The sequence below is a fragment of the Bos taurus genome, chromosome 10 (assembly GCF_002263795.3).
Source record: "Bos taurus isolate L1 Dominette 01449 registration number 42190680 breed Hereford chromosome 10, ARS-UCD2.0, whole genome shotgun sequence".
Classification (NCBI taxonomy): domain Eukaryota; kingdom Metazoa; phylum Chordata; class Mammalia; order Artiodactyla; family Bovidae; genus Bos; species Bos taurus.
In genome coordinates this window covers 65,297,197-65,308,943 of record NC_037337.1, presented here as the reverse complement: position 1 = coordinate 65,308,943, position 11,747 = coordinate 65,297,197, and the positions used below count along the sequence as shown (strand labels likewise).

General features: G+C 49.1%; 1 protein-coding gene across 3 annotated transcripts; it reads right to left on the bottom strand.

Moving 5' to 3' along the window:
• Positions 1 to 131: 131 nt before the first annotated feature.
• Positions 132 to 11,331, bottom strand: DUOXA1 (dual oxidase maturation factor 1). Of its 3 annotated transcripts, XM_059890451.1 has the most exons (8): positions 11,254 to 11,331; positions 10,803 to 10,919; positions 4,140 to 4,314; positions 3,760 to 3,817; positions 2,679 to 2,813; positions 2,218 to 2,431; positions 1,737 to 1,954; positions 132 to 1,065 (listed from the first exon to the last, which is right to left on the bottom strand). In XM_059890451.1, exons 3-8 carry the CDS (start codon positions 4,284 to 4,286, stop codon positions 824 to 826), a joined length of 1,014 nt encoding a protein of 337 aa, XP_059746434.1. In that variant the 5' UTR covers positions 4,287 to 4,314; positions 10,803 to 10,919; positions 11,254 to 11,331; the 3' UTR covers positions 132 to 823. The 3 variants fall into 3 exon arrangements, with proteins under 3 accessions (XP_059746434.1, NP_001092516.1, XP_015328673.1); NM_001099046.1 differs by lacking the exon at positions 11,254 to 11,331 and having other exon boundaries at positions 10,803 to 10,967; XM_015473187.3 differs by lacking the exons at positions 2,679 to 2,813; positions 11,254 to 11,331 and having other exon boundaries at positions 10,803 to 11,074.
• Positions 11,332 to 11,747: the final 416 nt, after the last annotated feature.

The window sequence follows — 11,747 nt, the reverse complement described above, 5'->3', positions numbered from 1 at the left end:
AGCATCCTCCTGAGCTGCCCCAAGGATATGGTAGCAGTGACCAGACAGGTCTTCCCATCTCCCAACCCCTGCCACTGGCCCCCTGGGATCCCTCTCTGCTGAGTGGGCTCGGAAGAAATATTATTTTGGAGTTTATTCACTAATTTAGTTTATTCATCAAAGTAGTGGTGTCTGAGGGCCAAGCTATGTCAGCAAGGCATAAAGATGTAAACCCTGGGAATTTTTTAAGGTCCTTGGCAAATCCTACAATCTTATTTGGCAAATTTAGAACAGAGGCTCAGAGAGAATGTGGCACACTCAGTTAATATTAGATCTAAGACAAGAAGTTTGGTCTCTTCTCCCTTGCAGTACTTTCATTGTATTAATGAAATCACACCAGCTGGGGCAGTAAAAGAAGAATAAAAGGGACCCAGGAAAAAGGAAATTAAAAGACATGCAGAAGAATGAGAGGGACCATAGGAGAATCACATTGTAACCCCGCACACACACATGTCATTATGTGGGTGAAGCTGGGTCTCAGTAAATGCCACCTTGAGGCAAAGCACCAGGGGAGAGCAGGGTTGCTGGGCACAAACAGGTAATCTCTGCTTGGTCTGGTTTATGAGCAGCCTCGATGTCTGCCTTAGAGCTTTTTGTTTTGTTCCACTTTTAACACCAATAGATAGAGCCTCTTTCCCTATTCCACTTTCAGATTGGGGCTGGGAACTGATACAACCCAGCCTGTTGGCAGTTCTGGTGGTTTTGGGGGAGGGGGTTCCAGAAAAGTCTGGAGCGCATTGGAAGTCCAGGTGCCACCAGGGAAAGGAACACAGGGCACAGTCGGTTACAGGGCACAGTCAGGCTCCTCGCAGGGGGCCTCAGAGGAAGCCTCTGACAGAGGGATGTCCTGGGGCTCGGGACTCTCAGTGATGGACCGGTAGCGAGGGCTCAGGAGTCCCCCTTCCTCGGGATTCAACTCCAGCACAGGGTCCTCCCCCACACTCTGGCTGAAGAAAGCCTTCAGCCTGTGGGGCTGCATCCTGTGAGCCACCACCATGGCCAGACCCAGCAGCACACACAGCAGTCCTGGTGATGGAGCAACAAGTATCCCACCTCAGTGATAGGAACACCTCCCAAGGACATATTTTCCTAAGAGCATTAGGCCCCTCCTGAGGGAGGCCTGGTATCCCTGCTTCAGGACAACTTGTGCTCCAAGAGATGATCGGTATCAGGTCATATGTCTGTTATGGGTCTGTTGTCCTGACTTTTTGGACTCTAAACCCAGTGTTCCTTCAGTTACATCCCAGGGTAGAGAGAGAGAACTCTGAAAACCAAGAAGCACGGGGAGGAGGGCAGGACACACAGGAGGAGGCATAGGAAATGGCTTAAGGGGGCAGACACAGTGGCACAGGAGAAAAGAAGAAAACTGCAGGGCAATTTAAGACTCTGTGAGTCAAGGACAGAGAAGTGTTCCAGGAATGGGGGACATAGGGGAAAGTGTTTTGGGGAAGAGGGAGGGGTCATGAGGTCAGAAGATTTTGGGAAGAGCTGGGTGAAGAGAGAGTTAGGGAAAAAGGGATATGACAAAGACAGATACATACAAATACAAGGAAGGGAAGCCTGGGGATAAGGAATCTAAGAGGGAGGGAGCTCTAAAGAGGGGAAAGGCATCCTTGGTCCCCAGAGGCAGACCTTTAACCCCATGGGCCTTCTGGGCCCTGGCCCTGAGCCCCCCACTGCCTGTCCCAGGGCCTCACCTGTGGTCAACGTGATCCAGTAGGCAGGCCCACGGTGAGTATGCAGCGTGGCGGCACCCAGGCGCAAGGGACAGGGCGGGGTTAGGGATGTGGCCGTGGAGAAGAAGAGCAGTCCCAACAGCTGGAAGAGACCTGTGGCCAGCAGCATGTGGCCACCGTAGACCAGCACAGGCATGGACAGCATCACGTTGGCCAGCAGCCAGCAGAGGAATGCCACCCTGGAGAGCCAGGACCTGGTGAAGGCTGGTACCTCTGCCTCATTTGGGGCGAACTTCTAGCTGGAGGGGCTGAGGTGGAGGCTCGGGGACCCAAGGACACCCCAAAGAGGTGAGGTGGGGATTCCTGCCTGTGGGCTTCCCAACCAAGTACTGTGATCACCGGCACCAGACTGTCTCACTAGGGATCTCCACATGAGTATAGGAGAGATGGGTGGAAGCCCCATTCCTGAGTCTAGGCCAGCAGGGCCTGCGGCCAGGCTCACCACAGCATAGCCGAGGTGTAGTGTCCCGCTAGGCGGTACTGGCCATGCAGGCCACAGGGGCTGTGTGGGGTGAACTTCTCGGCCAGGTAGAGCACGGGGTCTGGCAGCCCCTTCTCCAGTGCGTTGGCATACTCCTCAGCGTAGTTCTCCCCCAGGCGCCAGGTGAACTCCTCGTTGTAATCAATGGTCTCATTCAGCTGCTGCACTGGGGTCCCTGGGGAAGAGGGCAGCTGTGCTCAGCAGGGACCCAAGGGCCACAGTGGAGATGTACCTGGGCAGTGGCTTATCACACTGGATGGGGCCAGGCTCTGGTCTCCAGTGAGAGAAGGCTGTTTCCAAGGCCTGAGAATTTCCCTTCCTACCACCCGGCATCCTATTGCTCTTTAGACCACTCTGAGCATAGTTCCCAAAGACACAGAGCCGCGCCTTGCCCTCCCTCACAGGTAAGAGCCCTCCCTCACCTGTGAGCGTGATGTTGACGCCTCCCAGCCCAATCTGCAGCCCAACGTTGGCACTGATCCACTGGGAACTGAAGGCCTTGTAGGACGTGTTGGTGCTCACCTGGCCCACAGACCACTCAGAACTGAAATTCACGGCTGGGTTGGGGAGTTGGATACACAAGAACTCAGGGAGGCCTGGGCATTGCTGGGTTAGAGCCAGGGGGAAAGCACCAAGGGGACCGACCATGTCTGTTTCGCTCATAATTGTGTATCCATTAACCAGCCTAAGGCCTGGGTCATAGTAATTTTGCCAGTGACATGTATGAGATGAATAAATGGGGGTGGGGTGGGATTTCTCCGGTGGTACAGTGGTAAAGAAGCTGCCTGCCAATGCAGAAGATACAAATTCAATCCCTGGTCCAGGAAGATCCCACGTGCCTCAGAGCAACTAAGCCCATGCGCCACAACTATTGAGCCTATGCTACAGAGCCTGTGCTCCGCAACGACAGGCCGCGGCAATAAGAAGCCCATGCACTGCAACTAGAGAGTAGCCCCTGCTCACCGCAGCTAAAGATAAAGTCTGTGCAGCATTGAAGACCCAGCACAACCCAAAATAAAATTTTTAAAAAATGAATAAATGGGTCAGAATCCAATATCTCCCTCCCCTGGTCATACTCCTCTTCCCCCTCCCCTCTCTTCCCCCATTTAGGGAGCGCTACTCAAGCAGCTGGGGGAAGAAACACTAACATAATAAATGGTTTGGGGCAAACACAGGGAGCTTCAACACAGAGACTTTCTATGTTTCCTATTGCCTAATCCCCAAAGCAAAGCAAGCCCTCCACCATTCTTTCCCTCCAGCCTCCAGAGAACCTCTCCCCACAGGCATTCATTTGACCTCCTTTCCACTGAATAAAAATGTTCAGAATGGTGGAGGCTTACACCTCTCAGGGAAAGGGTAGATATGAGGGAATAAGTCCAGGGTGAGGGAGATGTGGGAAGGGAGGTCTAGAAGTCCACCCTGAAGCAAAGGCTGCTGTGGGGACACCCCGATGGGAGAGACAGGATGGAGGAGCTGCCCAAGGCAGCTGCCCTTCACACTCACCGAGGATCACAGCTCCAATGAACAAGCTGGTCACTACCCGCAGCATCCAGAACAGCCTCTGTGTCACAGGGCGGGAGTGATAGCTCACGATGCCTCACCCTCCTTCCAAATCCACCCCTTCTCTTTCCAGACTTGGGGAGGGTGCTTGCTCTAAAGCTGAGGTCACTCAGTCAACTGAGATCAAAGTGCCTGGCCCAGAACAGATACTCAGTAATTATCTGTCAGGGAGTGGGGAGCTCTCTGCTGGGAGGGTGGCTGATGTTTTCTCAGGACTAGACTCTCTCTCCTGAATCTGATTGTAACCAGAGAGTCTGGACCCCTCCTCCCAAGGTCAAGGTCTCTCTGGGGCTGGGGTCTGCAGGGTTTGTTTTGTTTCTCACCATCTTGCCCCGAATGCCTGGCAGAATGATGATGAAGGTGACCAGTGAAGTCAGAAAGATGGCAACGATGACGGCCAGTGTGGTGTCCGTTGGGAAGGTCGGCTTGGGCCCAGCGTAGAAGGGGAATGTGTGTCCAAAAGCAGCCATTTTGGGTTGTTCGGGGGAGGCAGAGGCTCTACAACAACAATAGGTGTTCACTGAGTGCCCTCTCTGTGCCAGGCACTGTTCCTGGTGCTGGAGATGCAGCAGAGAGTACACCAGACCCCTCTTCTCTGGAGCTCACCAGACGCCACTGTTACCACCATTCCACTATCCCTCAGCCATCCTTAGCTGTGAGAGAATAAAGGTCTTGGCAATCATTCTCTGTCACCCCATGCTCCCTTCATAATCCCCAGGTCCCCTAAATCAGTGCCACCACTACCCTCAAGGCTTCTCCGCTTCCTCTGGGACTGTCTTAGGAAATATAATTCTCTTTTATCTCCCTCAGGCCTCCAGCACAAGCAGACAGATCACAGAGCATAAAAAGAGCTGTATTTACTGTCAAGGTAAGGCATAAGGCTGGAGGATGGTACAGATTACAAAAAGGTTGGCTTTCCTTCTCAGTCCCCAAAGGAACAAAGGCCAGAGAGCTCTGCCAAGTGTATGTAATCCAGCTACATCACCAGAGGGCTGATTCCCAGACCTGGACTGGCCCCCCGGTCTGACCAGCTCTCTGGAGCACCCTGGCTCCTGCACTGGTAACTGGAGAACAACGGAGTTGAACTAGCACACCTCAGTGAGCACTGAAGGAGCCCGCCCTCCACTAGGAACAGTGCCGGGACCAGACGTCCTTCTACCCACACATCATCAACAGCCGCTCTTCTCCTTGATTTAAATTCCCAGGCTTCCTTTCAGCTCAAACCCTGGCTCAGCTCTGTTCTGTCTGTTCCCTGATCTCAAAGCTATTTGGCTCTAGTTTGTCCATTTGCAGACGAAATACTGGGAAAATGATACCTGAATCAACTGTGTCTTGTGAAATCCAGATGGAATGGATGCTGTTATTGTATGTATCACAAAGAAAGAAAGAGAAAAAAATCACTGCGAATTAAGTCATGACAGCCAGGACATCCCTGGCGATCCAGTGGTTAAGACTCTGTGCTTGCATTGCAGGGGGCACAGGTTCAGTCCCTGGTTGGGGAACTAAGATTCTATATGCTGTGCAGTGCAGCAAAACAAACAAACTATAACAGCCATTGTTGGTAAGACACATCTCAATTTCAGACATGTCAAAATGTGAAAAAAAAAAAAAAATTCCTCTTACGATCAAGGAACCCTGCTCTGCTCATTTTCCTGTCTATGATTTGTACTGGGGCCTTGGTACCCAGGAAGCTTCATAATTTATAGTTTGACCAGGCAATGTCTTGTTAAGTGATACAATGGAAGGATAAGTTTAGGAGTTTAGAAGCTCTGCATTTTAATTCTGCCTTTGCCTCTTGCAAGTTACTTGACCTCAAAAGAGACTTGATGTTATTTTAAAAATTGGGATGATGATAATGTTAACTTCATAGGGTCATTGTGAATATGAAACTAGATTGTGCCTATAAAGTGTTAAGAATAGTACCTGGAACAGAATAATACTAATAAATAGAAGCTAGTAGACTGGGAAGGAGGGGGGCATTTCATTAATCCCCGTTTATCTCTTTTGACAATCCTTACAGTGAACCCTGGGCTGGAATCAGTTCTGGGTCTAGTTCCAGTTCTTTACTGACTGATTTTATAACTAGACAGACAAATGAAAACCTCCTCTGTTTCTTAGCTTCTTCATCTGCAATTGGACATGGTGATATCTCCATGACCCATTCTAGTTCTAAATTTTGTGGCTCCCAGACTCTCCCTCTTCTTCTAGGCTGGCCACCTCCTGGTGCTATCTATGGGAGGAAGCATGGTATCAGGCAAAGAGACAATTTAAAGATTCAGACCTCTCTTTGGGGCAAGTCGAATAACCTCTGCCTCAGTTTTAACATGAAGTTTTGCTTTTTCTCTTAACTCTTCAACTCTCCCATCCCAGAGGAATGAAATCTTTTCTTCTTAGGCTCTGACCCCAATCCTGCCCACCTTCACCACCACCTATCTCATCAGTTATCCCCCTTTCTCTTGGTGATTTTGCAGCTCCTCTTTCTCTGCCAGCTCTTTCTCTCAAGGACATGCTTTAATTTCTCCCATTTTAAGAACACAAAGAGAAGGAGCTCTTTCCGTTGAACTTTTGGGTCCCTTCCAGCTGCTACCTTGTCCCATGTTCTCCCTTTCACAGCCAGGCTTTTGGGAAGAACAGCTTCTGTGTGTGTCCACTGCCTTATCTCCTCAGTCCAGTGAATCTGGCTTCTCTCTAACCCCAGCTTCTCCATTAGGTTGTGTGCATGTGTGCTCAGAGCCCAGAGACTCAGTCATGTCTGACTCTTTGTGACCCCATGGACTGTAGCCCACTAGGCTCCTCTGACTATGGAATTTCCCAGGCAAGAATACTGAAGCGGGTTGTCATCCCCTTCTCCAGGGGGTCTTCCCTACCCAGGGATTGAACCCAAGTCTTCTGTGTCTCCTGCACTGGCAGGTGTATTCTTTACCACTGAGCCACTTGGGAATCCTTCCCCATTAGGTCACCAAGTGCTAAATTTCAAGGGAAACTTTCACTTTTCATCCTTCTTGCCCTCACCGTGGTAATTTCTCTTTCTTCTAACTTCCTCCCTGGGCCTCCATGACACCACATTCTCCTAGGTCTCCTGCCTATAGCCATCCCTTTCATGGCCCCTTTGCCAGTTCTTTCTCCCCTCTTAAACAGTCATGCTCCCCAGGATTCTGCCTTGGCTTTCTTCTTCTAGTAACTCTTCATGATTTTCTAGGCAAGTTCATCCCTTCATGGATGATGCTTCTCAGATCTGTCTCCACACAGACTTCCTACTTGGGCTCGAAACACAAAAGGGCCAGCTATCCTGTGGACATTTTCACTTGGCTGTTCCATGAACGCCTCAGATTTAACAGGTCCCAAACTGAATTCAGTGTCTCCACTCTGCTTTTTATTCTGTTCTCTTTGTTTCTTCAGTGGCATCACCATCTCATCAATCAAATAAGCCAGAGACCTGGACCATTTTACCTCTTAACTATTTCTTGAAACCATCCATGTATTTCCTTCCCTACTACTGCCTCTGCCCTAATTCTGTCTCATTCTATCTGGCCTGGTGCCAGGACAATTTTTCTAACAAGCAAGTATAATCATTTTATTTCTTTGCTCCGTGTTAAATCTAATCTTCTCATCATCAGATGCAAAGTCCTTTGTGATCCAATCCCACCTATACTTCCATCTCCATCTTTTATGCAGCCTAATCTCTAGCCATTGTAAACTACTGGCATCTCCCTGAATCTGACATGCACTTTCAAGCCTTCATGCCTTTGTATATACTATTTCCTATGTCTGGAATGCTCTTGCTCTCTTGGAAAACTCTTCTTCACTTTTCAAGTCTCGGCTCGTGTTACCTCCTCTGTGAAGTTTCCTGACGTCATCAGGCCAGTGTAGATGTTCCCACCCCTAATGTTCTGATGGCATTTTGAACATACCTCCAGAATCACAGTAATTACACTGCATTCTGTTTGAACGTCTAGAACCCATTAGCTTCTAATCTCCTAAAGGGCAAGGGCTTTGTCTTTCCATCTTTGCATCAGGGGATAAACTTACTAATGCAGCATGTACTTGCTAATCAGTCTGTGGATGGAATGAATGAATGTATGAATGTATCCCTCTCCCTGCAGGTGGCATCTTCTGTTTCACACACAAGAGGGAGCTATGCTTCCTCACTGTCCTCTCCTGTACTCAGTCAACAGTATCACCTACATTGAGGCTAAAGATTGGACAGGAATGGATTTGACCCATGCTGTCAATTTTTAGTGCTTCACAAAATTTTCAGAAAGCCTCTTCCAATAGTTGGAGTCTCCAGAGCATGAATGTTCATGTTAGTTGAATCTGAAACATACATTTCAACTCCAGCTAAAGATAAGTAAGAGTTTGAGGATTAAATTATTTTGTAAAATATATGTTGGTAATACTTTATTAATATTTTATAACAGATATTTATTGGTCTAAGACTTTTATAACTTATGACACATAGACTGAAGCCGTTACATTTTGATGGAAGACTATACTTTTAAGGAAATGCTATAAAATGTAGACTATCTTGGTTAATAAGATAGGAAGATAAAGCAAGTTCGAATACATAGTAGTCAAATAAGAGTACATGTTATATGTTGGAATTTCAAAGCCAAACATTTGCAATATAAAGAAATAATGATGATGCAATGTATTTTGATTAGGGTCATGTATTAGCATTATTCCTGCATTTATTCCAAAGTGAAGTGAAAGTGAAGTCGCTCAGTCGTGTCCAACTCTTTGCAACCCCATGGATTGTAGCCAGACAGGCTCCTCCATCCATGGGATTTTCCAGGCAAGAGTCCTGGAATGGGTTGCCATTTCCTTCTCCAATTTATTTCAAAGGGAGGTTATAAAATATTTTATAAGAATGGCTCATCCCTATTAACATTGTGCTTCAAAGAAACACTAACAAAAGGGTTTCTGGATCAAGTATAGAAGAACAACACTAATTTATTTCCAATTCTCCAAAATATTTATTAAAGATGACTAAAACAAAAAGACAGTTGGTGAATAAAACTTGCCTTGTTTAGTTCCTTCTAGTTCAGTTTAGTGAATTAGGTCTTCTTTAATCTACATAACCCAATTTAAAGTTAATTTTTGATAACCCTGATCCTAATTTGGCTTTAATCATTAACTTAATAGGCCTCCTGCATGAAAAGGTGGGACTGAAATGAAAAGTCCTCACACCCAACAATCCTGCTTTTTCCACACAGTTTGTGGTTTCCCTTGGGGACATCTTCCTTCCTGGCTTGCCAAGGAGGATCTGACAGTAGAATTTTTTTCTAGAAAAATCTCATGTCAATCTTTAATCTGCCACTTCTCCCTTAGCCGACTACCAGATTGTTATACTGATATAAATATATATTAATATAAATAAGCACAAGAAAGACACAGTCAGATATAGGCTTTCCAGGTGGCTCAGTGGTAAAGAATCTGCCTGCCAATTCAAGTCTGAGTTGGCTGAATTGGCAACTGGACAGAGAAGGCAATGGCAACCCACTCCAGTACTCTTGCCAGGAAGGTCCCATGGATGGAGGAGCCTGGTAGGCTGCAGTCCACGGGATCCCTAGGAGTCAGACACGACTGAGAGACTTCACTTTGACTTTTCACTTTCATGCATTGGAGAAGGAAATGGCAACCCACTCCAGTGTTCTTGCCTGGAGAATCCCAGGGACGGGAGAGCCTGGTGGGCTGCCGTCTATGGGGTTGCACAGAGGAGACTCAGTTTCCATCTCTGGGTCGGGAAGATCCCCTGGAGGAGAAAATGACAACCCACTCCAGTATTCTTGCCTGAAAAATTTCATGGACAGAGGAGCCTGGCAGGCTACAGTCCATTGGGTCACAAAGAGTCAGACACGACTGAGCAACTGAGCATGCATGCATGCATGGTCAGATATACACACCTACAGGTTCATATAAATAGAAATATAGGCAAAACAAGGAAGGAGTTCTCAGTACCATAAACATCTAGACACAAAAATCCTGCATCAGAGGCCCCTGTGACAAAGTTGAGGTGTTTTCTCACTGGGTGGGCCAATTTCCACATTCTGGGGTTGTCCTTTTCTCCTTTGCCACCTGGCCTGAGAGGTAAGGGACACCTTTCCTCTTAAAATACTAAAGTATTTCTCATGCTCAGTTGCAATTCAGATAAAGATTACCCATTCCTACCTACCACAGGATAGAGTGGGGTTCCTTTTTGTGTGTATTAGGGGTGGCCAAGAAATACAGCTACAGTCTTCAAGGAAATACAGCCTAGTGCAAGTCTGGAGCTTCAACGTTCTTCTGTACATTCTTAATGTTCTGTGGCCTCTCAGGGATTTCTTCCTGAAGTCTTTCTCTGATTGCCTCCTGCTTCTTCTGGAACCGGTAAAGATGACCAATTCTCTACAAAGGGAGTGTGGGTGACTTGCCTGGAGTTGTCAAGAACTCTGACTAGTGATACTAGTTGCTAGAATGTGATGGTTTATTTCTCTGTTTGGGGTGGACCCCACTCAAAGTTCACAGCTCTGGATGGCTAAAAGGACCCTGTCCAGAATTCCTGTCCCAGTCTCTTTTCTTCAGGAAGGTGTGTGGGCACGTGTACGTGTGCTTTTGCACCAAAGAAGGCCGTTAAGTGGAGAAATAGAACAAGATCTGAAAAGTGGTTTGGGGCAGGAATCCTTAACAAGGGCTGAGGTGATTAAGGAGCCTAGGGGTGCTGAATCTTGCCAGCCGAATTACCTAGACCCCAGTTAAGCCGAGGTAAGGATTCTACATCTGTAAACCTCGTGGCCTTAGTAAGTTTCTTGTTGTTTTGTTTGTTCTTTGCCTCTTAGTTTCTCACAATACTTAGAATTCCCACTTGATCTGAACCTGGGCGGATGTGGGAAGTGCGCCTCTAGGGGCCGGGGCGGGGACAGCACTTCAAGGCCCTCTTCGACACCCACCCGGGCCGCACAGACCGCAGCAGTATACCCGCCACTTAAACCCGGACTGCTGTTTCCTACCTTTGCCTCTTCGAAACAGTGCGTGCCTGGCAGCCGGCGCCGCTCGCCTCTTCGTAGTGGAACCTCACACGAAGCGCTCCCAGGTATGGGATAAAGAAGAAACCAGGTCCGGACGCCCTGTCACCAAAAGCGCACGCCCTTTCTCTTGGCGGGGCTTTCTTGCAACCCCTACTCTTCTCCTACTGCACTTAAATAGACTATGACCGGACAAACCAGGTCCGGGATGCTTTCCCGCCCTCCCCCGCCCTCGCCCCCGCCCCGCCCCTCCAGCTCCAAGTACTTCTCAACCTTCTCAGACCGCACCCCAGTCTCTGCGGCGCTGCGCCCGCACCCACCCAGCCTGGGACGGAAAAAGGACTGGTGCGCGAGAACGGTCCACTCCGCAGCCAGCCCTCCGACTCCTCCTTCCCCTCGCCCCTGGCGCACAACCCCGGGCAGTTCTAGCACAAACCTAGCGATGCAATCCGGGGTCCAGAGGGGCGCGGACGGGGCTCGAGGGCGGTGAGACCCCCGAGATCTCACGACGAACTCCGGGTGGTGGATGTTACCACGGACTCTTAAAAGGTCTTAGGACGGATGCCTTGCTCGAACGCCTAGCCTGGTTCTGCGCGCGTTGACCGGTGCTCTTGGTCTTATCCGCCCGCGTGGAGAGGATTGGGCAGCGTCTCCCCTGCCCCTTCGCACCCTGTCCCCTCTTCGGCCCTCTCCCATCCCCAGCAGACCTTTTAGAAGCCGACTCGCTCTTTTCTCCGTTCACGTGGCTTCGCCACTGACCGGACGTCTACCCTATCTGAGCTGGGCGAGCCCGTGCAGTCTCACCTTGCGCGCCCGGGTCTCCTCGGAGCACCTCGGCGGGTCCTGGCACTCCACCCCGCCCCGCTCCGCCTTAGAACTGGGACGCGCAGTCCCCTCTTCACCCCCCAGCCCTGCTCGTCCCCGAGCAGA